General features: G+C 44.3%; 1 protein-coding gene across 1 annotated transcript in view; it reads right to left on the bottom strand.

The window, feature by feature from the left end:
* Positions 1 to 15796, bottom strand: part of LOC142802700 (uncharacterized) — an 87687-nt gene that overhangs the window by 50298 nt on the left and 21593 nt on the right. The window contains exons 4-6 of the mRNA XM_075887675.1: positions 8417 to 8475; positions 8179 to 8240; positions 1456 to 1544 (exon numbers count right to left, since the gene is read on the bottom strand). Of these exons, the coding sequence (XP_075743790.1) occupies positions 1456 to 1544; positions 8179 to 8240; positions 8417 to 8475 (210 nt within the window). The remainder of the gene's footprint in view (positions 1 to 1455; positions 1545 to 8178; positions 8241 to 8416; positions 8476 to 15796) is intronic.

Raw genomic sequence — 15796 nt, 5'->3', positions numbered from 1 at the left:
GCTGACCTAAGTTAAAATGGGTGCAGCTTACGCTTAAAAGAATACAAACGAAAAAGAAACTTGAAGAATCAGCGAAGAAAGAACGCTTTCGTAAATACGGATAACTACTTCTAATATTGTTCGTGTCGGGTCTTAGAACTTCACACACTATGATTTAGAAAGGGGACTTGTTTCACAGAGAAAACTGTCGAACATTGCGACATCGTGCTGCAGCAGTAGTACGCTTCAGCGAAGTAATATGAAAAGGCCAAGTAACACTGCAGACTATTACATTTGCGCAAGGCGCATGGACTTGGCTGCTTTAAAGTTTTTCGCTTCAGATGTCAACTTTGTAACGCACGTTTTTCATATTAATGATGTTGCCTTCTCAGAAACAAAATTCACTCTTGCGCACGCCTTCATGCCGTATAAGAGCAACCAGTGCCATTAATCAAATGGGTATTTGTAGCTTATGGGCCCATCGTACATTTAGATTGGTTGCTGTGTGTGTGTATTTGTATAGCGGTGCTCATCCACTCGGCTGTGACCCTATGTTTCTGTGCAGTGTTCTTCGATTATCTATCTCCTCTTAAACCATCCTTAAACTGTGCCTGCCATTGGAAAGATTTCGTAACGGTCTCTCGATACACGTTTACTGTCACTGTTGTGCAGAAAAATTTGATAAAAAATTGTGCTCTTAGATTGACGTATGTGTTTTTCGAGGCTTGCCGCCCTGTTTTATTGTCGCTTTAAGAAGTCGAAGGCGTTGTGCTAAGTTTACAACATGCTCAGCGTAAAAAAAAATTCAGTTTTCAAATCTTTTAGTAACCTTAACATGGGCGTTGAATGCCACTGGTAAAGAAAAATAGAAAAGCCAACAGACAGCGAAAAGTCAACGTAAACCCAATAGTGGAAGCTTGTGGTACACGAAACGTTATAGAATTCTATTTTCTCGACCTCTAAACAAACGTTCCACCATTTACCTGGTGTTGCAATATAGACAGTCACAAGCTATAATATATGCACTGCGCACTACTATAGAGAATAAATTGGCATTTTTTTTTTGTGGTGGCAAGGTCCCGTGAACTTTTACTGTTGGGTGTACAGGTGCTCCTAATATATAATGGAGCACGCGAGCTGTGGCAAGGCTACGCAAAAAGTGAGTGCCAGGGCGCTCTCTATTAGAGCAGTAGTTCTTTATTTTGATACTGAAACGTGCCTTAAAAAGTGCGGTCATTTCCGTAAGAAACAATAAATAAAGAACCATTTCGCTCATGGGGCGCGCTGGCATTCACTTATGTGTAGCCTGGCCACAGCTCACGTGCTCAATCTTGCTTTTGGTTTTGGGGCACCTGTACGTGGTATCATGCGCAGTATTCTCTGACTGAATTGCGACCACTGGCACAAGACGCGCAGCCAGTGAGAACGCAAGCCTCGTTTATAGATGTCGAAAGCGAAGCATGCAGTCGTACTCACCTCGACCAGGAGTAGTCGTACCATCGCTGTACTCTCCTCTGCATTTGATGAGGAACTTTGTGATGCCTCATGTACAGCTTGGCACCATCCTACGGGTAGACAGGAAGAAATTCAAACGAATTCGTCAGACGATGCGTCACAAAACTGAACCTATAGCATCGAACAGGTACACCTCACCGCCGTCCCTCCTGCGAATGGCTGTTGATGCCAGCGGCAGTTTTGCTTGATGCTAATAACTGCACAAGTTTTGAGTACTGCTAGCGCCTGCACCACATCCAGCTTCCTGCAATACTTACCAGAGGGAACTGGGGTGCTGCAATCGTTCTGACACAATGGACATGATGGCAAGTACAAGGATTTCCCTAGTCTTCATGCATGCGGCTTCCAACGCACTTGTGTTTTTTTTGTTTATTGCTGTGTTTTAGCGTTTGTTTCGAATAAAACATGACGTCTTGTTGCGAGCCTTGCGGGCTCATTCGTCAGCCTCAAAGAGTCAATGTGGTGAAGCGAGACTGCTGCACTTACGCAGAACTTCGTCCTGCGACGAAAAGAATGCGGGAACCACGTATATAGGCGGGTAGATGAAGAGCCATGCTCTTAACATCATTCACTTGACAGACGAAGCGCCCCGAGTTGCAGCTCTCACAGACATTTGCACGAGGTTTTCCTCCAGTGAAATGTTATGAAACTCTAAGCATGCCATGTGGTCGAAGTTCCTTGCAGCGCGTGTATGGTGCACAGCCTCACGCACGATCACATGTATCAGTGAAGCACGCCGGACAAGAGTTGATACAGTGGTCGAAGACGCGGGAGAGTTGTAAGAAAAACGGTCTGTGATGACATGGTAAAGTATAGCGCGTAGCTATTGCGAAGTTCACTTGCTACGTTCTGATTAAACTGTTACATATAGTTCACTTGTTGTAGAGCGCTAACAAACAGTAAAGATTTTGGCACTTATCAACATAGCAGGAAAAAAAAGAGGCTTATGACAACATGGTCACGTGCGATTCATCCAAAGAACGCGGATAAAAACTACTTTTTTTGTGATCTGGTGAAAGTGCCGTTGAGTGAGTTCTTTGTCTAAGTAACAACATGGCATGGTAGGAGCCGAGTTTATGTGAACACAACTGGTGCACCGCATCAACTTTCTGGAGGATCGTCGTCATTTACAGCTGCGTACAGCACACGAGAAGCACGCCTGTAGCTCTGCGGGGCGACACCTTGCAGCATTTGCAAGTTCCGACGTGGTGTGCTCAGAAACGTGCACGGCCTAATGAACACGCAGACATGCTTTGCACGAGTGAAAACGTTGAAGGGTGTGCTTGCTTAACAAAAGATGCGCGCGCCCTCAGGAAGTTTCCGGCATTTCGATTCAAACAGATGACGTGCCTAGGTGCTTGTTATCGATCGATAACACGTGCCTAGTCAAGCACGTATCGGTGACAACGTATCAGTCAGTGTAGTCAGGCTCGTATCAGTGATAACACCCACCTAATCAAGCACGCGTTATCGGTTGAAACGAGTCATCCGCTGGAATCGAATTGTCGAAAGATCCCGAAGGAGCGTGCATTTTAAGTTAAACAAGCACAACTTTCAACGTTGCCACTGGTACAAAGAAGGTATGTCTGTCCATCATAGCCACGCAGACTCCTGGACACAGCACATCAGAACTCGACACTGCCGCAAAGTACATGTCACCCCGCAGAGCAGGACCGGCTGCTGGCACACTCTACGCAAACGCGGATGCTCTTGCACACAAGAGCACTGCGCTAGAAAAGCGCGTCGTATTCAGGCGCCTGACAGAGCAGGATTTTGACGGGTTTTGACTTTCGAACTGCATGAAAGCATAGTCGCATCGCGTGAATTGGAGACAGGATGGCCATCTGTCCAACGCGACGAGCCAGCAGCTCTGTATGCCCGGCGAGATCGATGGAGCTCTACTCTGACCGTAGGGTGGTGACACATGCCACCTATAGGCGTAACTAGTAATTTAGTAGTACTGGCTTCTTTTGAAATTCACTGAAAGACTAAATTTAACTTCTGCCTTGATTCTAGCCACCAGCCGGATAACTTCCTATTGGTTATTTCTATCTGCTTAATGTCGATCGATATGTGGGATTTAGGATCCCAAAACCACCATATGATTATGAGAGACGCCGTAGTGGAGGGCTCCGGAAATTTCGACCACCTGGGGTTCTTTAACGTACACCCAAATCTGAAAATTCACACGGGCCTACAGCATTTTCGCCTCCATCGAAGATGCAGCCGCCGCAGCTGGGATTCGATCCCGTGACCTGCGTGTCAGCAGCCGAGTACCTTATAGCCTAGCCACTAGACCACCGTCGTGGGGCCCTTAATGTTGCCTTAACTGCACTTAAGCCCCAACGATTTGAAAAATTCAGCCCAACTGTTTTGGAATATAGGATGAAGCCCTTGTAGAATGAAGGCTTTCACCCTGCAGTGCGAATCCCGCTATTGGCGAAACCTACTACATTACTTGGGGTAATGCACTGCATGGAAAGGCTGGCACTTTGCACACTCCTCGTTATGTGCTAAAAAAGGGATTCGCTACTGTCGCTGTCACAAAACTCGACTCGAATCTACGTTGAGCAACTTCAGTAAGATTTTATTTTTGCCATAGAGTTTCCTAAAGTTAACTATAGGGGACTCTGGCGCTGCGATCGTTTAGTCACCATAGGAATTATGGGTAGGGCATGGATTTGTCTAGTCTTCGTGTTTGCGGCCAGCGAATCGCACGTGTGGCTTCGTTTATTGCTGTGTTTTGGTTTTGTTTCAAAAAAAAAACAAACCGTTTTTCACTTCGTGACCCGATTTAAAGTAGTAAGCCTAAAAAATTAAGGTGGTGAAGCGTAATAACTGCTGAACATTTGCCAATTGTTGTTTCGTGGCGAAGTAGCTTTATGTCACGCGAAGCCAAAATGAACGTAAAGTACGAAGACAAGGCAAATCCGTGTACTATCCATAAGTCCCATGCACGCTGAAGCACCATGCTTTGCAGATGCCATAGGCACTAGCGCAAGAGTTTCCTCTAGTGTATGTTTAGGAAACTCTGATTTTCAGCCCCAATGAATTAGGGCATTTATGTGGACTTCTTTGCGTGCTAACGAGTGAAATTTATTCTTGTTGGTCACGACCCATGCTTTGTTCTCAACGGCCTTAATTTTAAATGCGCTAAAAAGTAGGCAAATGTTTTAGGAGCTTGCTTCTCATGCTCGAGCCTTGTCCATCCACCCCACCATATACGAGTCGTGCAAGCCACAGCGTTAAGTTAAGAGATGATCAATTTATCTCTACGTAAACCCGACCAAGTACTACGCCACTCGAAAAAAAAAAAAGTCTTCACATGGAGAGCCTCAGTATTAATGAGGGCATGCCTTTTCTAGAGAACGAAGATTAGACTTGAGTAACCATTTACCGAGCTGCTGATCCTGAAGTAAGCGGAATAGTCGTCTAGCTCATGTTTATATACGTAATTGAAATTTCAGAAGTAGCCCTCACCAAAGCTTGAGTATTAACAGGTGTGGTTTGACTTAATGTTGTGAACGTACACTCTTCGTCACCTACGCCTTTAAGGCATACCAGTTTTAATGCAAGGTGCAATATATTGTAAGCACCTACATCATAAAGTGGGAGGCTGTGTTATGTTGGTGATGTGTACGTGATGCCACTACATTAAGAAAAAAAATTTCGAAGTGTGCCGGAACTACCATATTATTCGTAGGCAAGCTACTGTGGAGCAATGCGGATTCATTTTGACCAGCTCAGGTTCTTGAATGCGCACCTAAATCTAAGCACACTGGTGTAATTGTATGTCGTCCTCTAGCGAATGAGGCCACCGTGGCCGGGAATTCAACCCGCGTTCCCGAGATTAGTAGCGCTAGTGGCGGTAGTTATGTTCCTCATTTTCCCAACTAGCTATCATACTGAAAATAAAAAAAATATATCTTTCATTCAGCTACACGTTCCCTTGAATTAAAAAAAAGAAGCGTAAATTTATACTAGTTTTCGTTTTGTTAGACACAATAGTAATAGAATCTAAAAGGCGATTTCACAAAGGAAAGAATAGGGGGTGTTAATTAGTGGCGTTGACTAACACTCCCAGGTTCAAGTTCACATACATACCACGTAAAGCGGATGGCGGAGAGGGGGGGGGGGGGGGGAAACCGCCGCTGTAGCTGAGTTGGTGGAAAATCGGATGCGTTATTTGAAGGTGGCAGGTTTGTTCCTTGCCATCGGTAAGCTATTCCTTCATACACTTTTCCTTATTCACGTTTACATTACAATCACTGCTAATAACATCCCCTATACTTTTCATTGCACAATTACCCGATAGTTCAAAATGTTATTACGCTTTCTTTTGTGCTGCATAATGAGTGGCCTCAGTTCTACTTATGGCCACGCTATTGCTACTCCCAAAGGGTGAATAACAATGCATCGGGCGACAGTTTCTTGAGAAAGCTGGCCTTTCTCCGACAAGACAGTCGCGACACTAGTACTTTTTTTTTGTTTTTTTCCTGTCGAAGCTTCAAACGATTCACGCAATGGAGGAAAAATGAACCACTTAATCCGACGCCTGTCATCTTTTAACCGACGCTTCTCACTTTTCATCCTCTACAGCTTTTTACTTACTCGATCTCTTCCACACTTCTTTCCTCCTCTCCCATTTTCTGCATCTCCATCCGCCTACAAAGCCAGATACGTGGGTGGCGGCAGTCAGTGGCCCGCAAAGACTGCCGAGTTCTCTCGATGGACTGCGACCTTTCCTTTTTTTTTATCTTCTCACTCTGTTCCGTGTACATCCCCCTACCATTAACATCCCGCCTCCCAATCATATTGATGATTTGGTAGCGGAACGCTAGCAGAGGCGAAGGAGACAAAAGTAGTGAGCGGGAACTATAGTCCAGGGAAACTGCAAAGAATATGCAGGGATTGCAGCATGTCCTTGTACGTTCTTTCATCGTCTCTGTTAGTCTTGCGCAACCATATAATCGAAACGGAACCCCCACTAACTACCCGTATGTCTACGCTTCTATACGAGAGTACGCATCTCTGGCAACAGTCCAGGCAGCGAAACACGATGCAGTGGTGCCGACTCGCCGTGCTCAAGGTCTTACGGGGGCGCGTGGTTGAAAGGAGGTCTCTGCCTGATGTCAGCGTTTATTCAATGGAATGGACCCGTGTCACCCAAGAAGATGAGGAAGAAAACGCTGACCATCGACGGCGGGAAGGCCGCTGATTGGCCCACGCACGCGGGTCACTCGGCGCGAAACGGTAACGACAGCCTGCACCTGGATGCAGCTCCTCCCTCTCCCTTTTCTCCTTTCCGAAACCTTCTTTCTCAGCGTTTTCCCATTTCGTTGAATGCAGAAAAAAAAAAAGAAGTACAGAGGTGTGACACATGAAGTGAACGTTACGCCAAAAGGGACGTCGCATCGAAGTCCAGGGCTAAACACCGTCACAATCGCTTCCACGTATACGACCGTCTGATTGTTCCCAATGGGACTTTATCAGATTTGTCCCTGGAATGTGGTTTGCGTCTCGGCGATTCGCGTGCGTGATGCGGTGCGGTATCTTCCGGCATGCCTCTTCATTTGTCGGTAACAGTGAAGCCACCGGTACGAAGAATAAAAGAGGAGGGTGAGGGAGGGGGGCAGGGATCTTGAGGACGGGTCTTGTTGCGGCCCTTATATATCGATTGGTGGTTAGCGAAGAACCCAAAGACGGCCATCGACGTTGAAATATTCTGGTCCGTTAGACACAGTTGAAAGCTCTGTACGTTTGACTGGCTGCGTGATCCTGCGGCAAGAATAATCGCATAACTGTGTGAACGGAAACGGGGATGACATCGAGGTATATGGAATGCATTCGGCTTGCGAACGCAGTTAATTATGGCTTGCTTTCCCGTAATGGTTACGAACCACTTTACATTGTATTGCAAAGTGCAGGGTTGAGAAAAGCACGATGTAATAAACGATAAGAGCGCAAAGATATAATTTTGGTTCGCTCAGACGAGTGACGCCATCCTAACTTGCTTCAGTGTGATTTATTGATGAAAGTTAGCGTCACGCCGTAAAGTTAACAGTCAATAGGGCAGAGAAGATGCTGAGAATCACGAGGATAACAAACACTGACTGATTCGAATATTGCCATGAAGCTCACTGCATTATAATTAGATGACGAAAATTGTGTGTGTTTGTGCGCATAATAAACTGCTCCGAGCACTCCAGTGTATATTTTCTTTATGAATGTTCAGGCAACTGTTCAACAGTGCATGGCTGGTAGGGCCATTGTCAGGCAGTCTAACCTGCTTTTAGCCGCTTTTTCTGTACACATGTAACATCATGGAAACAATAAATGAAAATGGGAAGAAAACATTGTGTGGACAGACGGCTGAGGTTTAACAGGAAGATGGAAACGATATACACCTGTGGAACGAATGATGTCAATAGAGCTAACGTTCCTATTACAGACTGTATAAAAAATTCAGGCGCATCGGTGGATCAAACTGGATGTACTCAAGGGTATGGTAGGCTTTTAACGGGACGGCTCAGTGCTCTCCCATAGTTGAGTACGAAGTACTCGAAATCGTTAAACATTTTTTCTAAACACGAAACATTCACACTCTACACTGGAGTTGTACGTTTACGCCATGACACACCTTCAGTAAAAAAACGAGCAATAACATAAAAAAAGCAGACTCACCAGCAATCTTTCAAACTCCAGGCGACTTGCATTTCTGTTTGTAATAACATTGCCTACTTGACCTGTTACAGGCAAATACAGAGAGGGAAGAAAGAAATAATGGCGCTAGTATTGGCAAAAGAAACATGCTCATAAGCACACATCAAGAGGCAACAAGACTCACATGAGGAACTACAATGACAACAACCACAAAGCAGTATCAATGAGAATAGTCAAGGTGCAAGTGAACTCTACTCACCTACAATTGTTGCAAAAATGAAGACGCCGATGAGATAGCACAAAATAGTGAAAATGTATCTGTAAGGTAAAAAAAAAAACTGAATTAGCGCATAAGCGGAAATACACAGGGCATACACATTACAGTAAATGTCTTTACTATGAAATGTCCAGTATAACAAAAACATGGTTAGAAATCAGTTATATTGGGAGTGTTGTGGTGCGCACAACCAAGTTACCTGCGTAAAAAAGAATTGCGGTGGTCTATAGTGCTCATGGCACTCGACTGCTAAGCTGAAGGCAGTGGGATCGAATCTTGGCTGCGGCGGCTGCATTGTCGATGAAGGTGAAAATGTTTGAGGCCCGTATGCTTAGATTTAGCTCCACGTCAAAAAAAATCCTGGTGGACGAAATTTCCGGAGCCTTCCACTTCGGTGTCTCGCATAATAGTCTCGTGGTTTCGCGACGGTAAACCCCAGATAATATTATTTTTGTCGCTTGAATGTTATACCTTACTACATTCCTTTGACATAACGTTATCTCTGTGAACTGCCTTGGCGGAATTTGCTGTATATTTGCGGAATTTGCCTGTATAGAAATTTGCCTGTATATTCCGAAGTCATTTCAAATACCTCCTTCAAACATCACTGAAATCCTGGCTTTCTTCATAGCTTTTCGATAATGGTCAGCTTGTAGAACAAAATTACACACAAACGCAAAGTGGATTACGATTACGTCTATTACAAATTTTATTGGTCTGATTTGAATACCATCTGCGCAGTTGCGTAGCTAGGGGGGAGGAGCGTTGGGGGTTTAAACACCCTCTGAATTATTTTTTTCATTTTGCTTGCGTATATATGCATGCATACATACAGACTCACGCAGAAACATACATACTAAACTATGGCTGAAATCCCTCTCCTTTTCCGAAAAAAAAATGTCTAACTTCACACGTGCATCTGCTGGCCCCACCGTGGTGGTCTGGTGGCTAAGGTAGGTACCAGAATACCACTCGGCTGCTGACTCGCAGGTCGCGGGATCTAACCTTGGCAGCTGCTACTGCATCTTCGATGGAGGTGAAAATGCTGCAGGCCCGTGCGATCAGATTTGGGTGCACGTTAATTAGTCGCAGGTGGTCCGAGTTTCTGGAGCTCTCCACTACAGCGTCTCTCATGTATACTGGTATAGTGGTTTTGGGACGCTCAATCCCACATATCAATCATCAGCTACTGCATCGGCATCATTTGCACTGCTGTTATTGAAGGTAAAAAAAAAGTGCGACAAAGCTCACTGCCATCAGTGGACTCGAGACAGCACGCCAGCGGCAGATGACAACAAATTTGCGGCCAGTTCAACGTGATAGGTTCAAAATGCCACGCGTACGTTTATTAACGGCAGTGCCACAGACGGTGATATCGGTGACGGTGATGCCTCTGATGGTGACATCAGATAGTGGCAGTGCCACTATTTATTTATTTATTTATTTATTTATTTATTTATTTATTTATTACATACTGCGGACACTAAGTGGTCCAGGCAGGAAGAGCACGTCACGCATACCACAGGCGTAATGACGTACATCATACGAAAAACACATTTTGTTTTACACGCTACAATACGCTTCGTTATGTAACAACATCACGCTTCGCTCTATACACTACAATAAACTTCAATATGCAGAGCAACAACACACCCGGTTCTACAACACTACATTACACTATGTTCCACAACACAAGTAGTAACTTACGCCAAACAACGACAATACATTGCATACCTCATATTTTACAATACGTTACACATACGTTACAATGAATGAGGTTCGCCTAACTTGTTCCAGTCTGACACTGTTCGCTGTCGACACTATCTGATGATATCGAAATGCTTCACGAAATTATCGTTGAAGCATTCAGTTAAAGCTACGTCCGTCATTTGTTTTTTGTTTTTCATAATTTACGGTGACTTCATGAAAAGTCATGAAAAGTCATTTTAATCCCTGAGGGGGGGGGCAACGTTTCATACTACAGTACCCGCTATGTACCATTAAAATAGGAGGCGTAATCAAAGCAGTGTGCTGGGTTATTTGTAAAAGAGAACTTCGATGCGATTCCCGATTAGGCGCTTAAGCCGAAAAGCAGGTCGGTGTTGCGTTCCGCCAGGCTTTTGTCAAAATCTCTGACTTACGTCCACTATTTCGATAACCGCAGAGGAACCGGTCTCAAATATATCTCGGTTTTCGCTGTCCGGGTGTGCGGTGAACGCTAATGCCCTCCTTGCCTTCTCTACTGCTTTCCCCCACCCTCCCGTGTAGGGTAACAAACCGGATAGAACCAGAATGTGTCGTTCCTACGCTTTTGTTGTGTAGGTAGAAACTTTTTTTAAAATTTAGAGTGGGGGTAGGACGGGCATAATTGACCGGGTGCCATTTGATGCTTCCTATGCCATGACGAAAAAAATTTAGAAGGAAGGGGGGGGGGGGGGGCAAGGGATTGGTTTGTCAGCCCCTGGTTACGCTGCTGCTGTCTGGTGGCGGTTTTCAGCCTGATCCTTTTTATTTCCTTTGTGTATTTGTATTCACTGCGTACTCAGATCATATAAGAGCAATAATAATAATAATAATAATAATAATAATAATAATAATAATAATAATAATAATAATAATAATAATAATAATAATAATAATAATAATAATAATAATAATAATAATAATAATAATAATAATAATAATAATAATAATAATAATAATAATACTGATGATGATGATAATCTAAAAATAGGAAAGTAAACCAGCAGAATAAAAAAGACATAGTAATCCCGAGCACTGTGCGATCTTCGTGCGCGAGAAAAAACACCAGACAATCAAAATATCCGGTGCCCTTTACTACGGCGTCTTTGTGATGATCTCGTGGTTTTGGGAACAAATCCCTAGATAATATTATTACTCATTAAAGAGGCAGTAAAAGTGTCGGTCTTCCACCACTCATTCGATGCTGACGACGAGCGTTGAAGATTAGCGTTCTCGAGGACCCATTTTCTTTTTACGTCAGCGTATTTTCTTTTTATCTCTCGTTTTTTTTCGTTAAGCACTGGAAATGCATCAAAATGCATCAAAGCCGAAATAAAATGGAGGTCCGATGGGTTCAACGTTATTCACCTCTAGCTATTTTATTTAGATGTTTTTGTCTTCCCCATATGACGAACGTTTCGACCTAATAATATTCGAAGAGCCTTCTTTTTTTTTTACTGTATTCATTAGCTTGATTTTAGGGTTATCCAAAAAAAAAATCGGCTGCGCGAAATATAAAAAAAAAAAACTGCAATCACTGTACTAAAGCCCAGTCGCACATCAATTACGAAGCTTTAATACACGGGTCGCTTAACTGTAACCTTTTTTTTTCTTTTTTTTTGCAAGAACCTGCACGCTGCAACTGTTACTGTCGGCGGATGGTTTGCGCACATTCAGGATTAGTGGATTATGAACCTAAATATTAACGCGCAACTTATTCAACATGTGTTCGGAGAAAAACAAACAAAAAAAGCCAACGAACAACGGAACAGGAATCATCCTGAATAATTTACAGACTTGGCAGGGAAGAGCACAGCGTTGAACATGGGCTGCGTATCGTCCCTTTCCGAGTGACAGTTTAGCAATAGGTGTTCAGATTTTGCGTGCCAAAACACCAATATGATTATGAGAGACGCTTTAGGGTAGCGCTACGGAAGTTTATAGCAGCCGGTGCCCTACAACGAGCACCTAAATCGCAGTACTCAGGCCTCTGGTATTTTCGCTTCTATCAAAAATGACAACGCCGCTGTAGGTATTGAACCTGTGACCTTCGGATAAGTAGCGAGACATTGTAGCGACTGTACCACAGCAACGGCTCTCTATTCAAATAGCGTGAGTTCTTTGCTTAAATACAAAATAAAGAAGCAAACAAAGCAAAAATAACAATCTGGGAAGGCAGTTTACATTAAAACCGGCTATGCCACCAACATGATAGCAGTGTCCCAGGATGGTAAAACAATAGCAAAAACGAGATGGGCCATGTTATTCGTAAGTGCGTAAAATATATCTGTACGAACTTTATCCGCGGTAATTGGTATGACCACCCTGTATGTACAGGACTCTGCGCCTTGACCATGGCCATTCCTTGTTCGTCAGACACCATGGTTATGCGCATGGTATTTCTCATTATACCTTCCTTTCCTTACGCTCCCATTTCATTTCTCGCTTTTTTAAAAGTTTTTGCGTGTTTCTTCAATAAAGATAGCATGTGGAGGTGGAGACAGCACTACCGTAACCCACGCACTCGTGTTATTCCATATATATATATATATATATATATATATATATATAAATTCAGGTGCTCTCACACTTCACCTTGAGGAATTGAACACGATAACGATATTTTGTCATTAGTGCCTACTTCAACCACTTGAACGTGGCTTGCGTCAGTGAAGCTTTCGCAAATAGCTGCACTCTGTGTAATGGGTAGCATGCTTTAAAGCACGGGCAATCAGGTGTGTGAGATGTTTTCGAGTTTGCTATGCACCCACTACGTGTCCTGAAGGGAATGAGAGCAATAACGTGTGTGCATTTTGTAGTCGCTGACCGGCTTTAACCTATGAAGGCATTATGATAATCACATGCTCTGACACCCAATGGTAATGCACGCTTTTAAGATGCATTATTACAGTGATATAACATGTTGCATACAATGCCCGTGTGTTTAGCGTGAAAGTTACTTTCGCTTCATTTCCAGGCAGACGAATTTATTTTCACTACTTTTCCCAAACAGAGGCGTTGCTGTGCGACTTTTCCGATCGATAGACACGCCGAGCCACCACGGTCGACGAGATCTGTCTTCCGAGAAGCAGCTGCTCAAGTGCGCAGTGTTGTCGAGACTTTTGACCCCGTTCCGGAGTGGCTTCCCGTTCTTGACGCTTGTGTGTGTTTGCCTGACGTCTGATGAAGTATGTTCTGTGTACTTTACTGGTGATAATGTCATTCATTAAAGAAAAAAAAAAACAGAGGCGTTGCTGTGATGTAGACCACCTGCCTTTCACGCGAAAAACCCCGGTTCGATCCTCACTCGCACCAGGAATGTTTTATCATTTATTTTATTTGCATCTTCCTCAACTTTTTGGTCACGCGCAAGATAATTTTTTGCTCACAACCAATGACGCCGACACCAAATTTTTTTTTCAAAACGAGCTCTTTAACGCTATCACGTTAATCAATAAAGAAAATAATATGCGCATGTAAGATTAACGAAGGGGCAACAATCACTGAAACTTCCCTCTCTCTTCTCCTCTCTCTTTTTCTCCTCTCGCCAAATGGCGTTAGTGCATCGTAGCGCGTGCGCCTCATTTATAAGTCCGCGGGTATCGGCCGCGAGCATTCTTTGATTATGCGTTGTAGAGGCGAGCGAGGCAGCGAGTAACGAATACGGCGCCGCTGCGAAAGCGGCGTGCTCGTTGCTGCTTCGTCCTCGTGGGTAATTAACGAGAAACTTGAGAGCGCCAATAGCGCGTGCGCGTTCTTTTAGGGTGGAGATTCATGCACCAGCGCACTACGCAGGCTTAACGTTCGATGAGTAAATCTCTCTGCTTGTGCACACGCGGATTTTCGGTTGCTCGCCCAGACCGCATCGCGGGGTCACGCACGTGTTGCTCTGGGCGAGTTGCTCTGCTGCGAGCACGGTGTATGAATTCTGAAGCCGTGGCTGCCAGTTAACACGCACAAGTATTGTCTTCAGACCATACTCCCCCCCCCCCCTCGCATCACTATCAGCTAGTTTTACTATATCTTGTGCGTAACAGAAGAAATGAGCGCTTGATCAATACCCGCCCCCCTGTCTCTCTCTTTACGTGTTGCATGGGCCCGCGAAAGCACAGCCGGAAATAAACCTCCTTAAGGGAGGTGGCGAGGGGAGAGGGGTGTTCAGCTACTTTTCATGTATGTTCGTGCGTGTGTTCGTGCGAGTGCGCGCATAAACGCACATGTAGAATTAGAAGAAAAAAACAAGGACGGAGAGGGTTCGAATTCCCCAAACGCCTCTGACTAAGCCTGCCAAATTGCATTGACACAGACTGCGCATAGAATGAACTGTTTCCTAAAACACGGTTGAACAAGTGAGTAAAGTGGCACTGGAGTTGCCCGTGCTTCAGTCCCATCACCTCAATAAAAATGTACGTCCCTGGCGAGTCATCGTGGGTGAAGCCGAAATAGGCAATATTACAATTGCTTAAGTGAATAGATTTGCACAGGTGGTTATAAACCGGCAGTAATGTCGCGACTGTGAGAATCATGACTTAGTGTGTACACTAACACTCTATCTTTCTCTCTCTCCTGCTCTCTCTCTCTGTATGTCTTTTTTAACATGAAACTGTTTTATGCCGGTTTGCACCATGGCTCCGTTGACGTACTTCCGTCACGGAAATGACGTTGAAAAGTATATCCTAAGAGATTGCAAAGAAAAAAAACCAGAAGCCAAGCACCTGTCACGTAAAATCAAACCAGAGACCTCTCGATTTTCAGCGAGTGGCGCTAGCCACTATGCCGAGAGACGTTTCTTTTTTCTTTATTGCAGTGCTTCAAGAATGTTCAACACAACAAATTTTCTGCGATTGTTTCATGTATAATAGTGATCCCATGCGCGGTACCCAATCGGGCTTATCGTTTTGCATTGTTTGAATTTCCAGAAACAAAGTTAAAGACTCTCGAAAGTATTCTATAGCTCGTCGAGCACCTACATCAGCATGACGTATAGCCATGCAGGACTTCTAATGAATATGCAGAGCCAATAGCATGCCAATATTGTACGAAAATCTATTCTCATTATCAAAAGCGAGGTACTCTATTTCCTGTGCGTCCAGCGGGAAATCTTTAATGTCATTTGTAGGACATCCCAGACGAACACCTCCTCCAAACAACCAAGAAAAACATGCACGATTGTTTCGAGCTTGCGACATAAAAAGCTGGCATCACCCCACGGAACGAATAAACCTTTGAACGAATAAACCACGTCTCCACTGGCAAGACACTGGCCTGAAGCTTGAAGAAGAATGTTTTAATCACCTGGACGCAAAGCCATGCGCTTAACGCATTTTGACACTTTGCTCCATGTTGCAGCAGTGTACTGAGTGCGGTGCAGTGGAACTGGAAGAACCACATCATATAAATCTTTATACTATGCCACAAAGCGTGCATTGTCTGGAAGGCTAATGGCAAGCCATTTATATACACCATACACCGTTTGGCCGTCCTCGGAGCTTCAAAACTTTAGTGCGTTTTCGATATATGTGGTAAAATGGCGCGACGGGGTCGCGTTTGGTGCGCTCTAAGGCTGTCGCCTCCACGGAGAAGCACGAAACGAGCGCACAAATATACACAGGACAAGCG

The sequence above is a fragment of the Rhipicephalus microplus genome, chromosome 3 (assembly GCF_043290135.1).
Source record: "Rhipicephalus microplus isolate Deutch F79 chromosome 3, USDA_Rmic, whole genome shotgun sequence".
Taxonomy (NCBI): Eukaryota; Metazoa; Arthropoda; class Arachnida; order Ixodida; family Ixodidae; genus Rhipicephalus; species Rhipicephalus microplus.
Note: the sequence above shows the minus strand (reverse complement) of the source record. Positions and strands in the feature narration are given on the sequence as shown.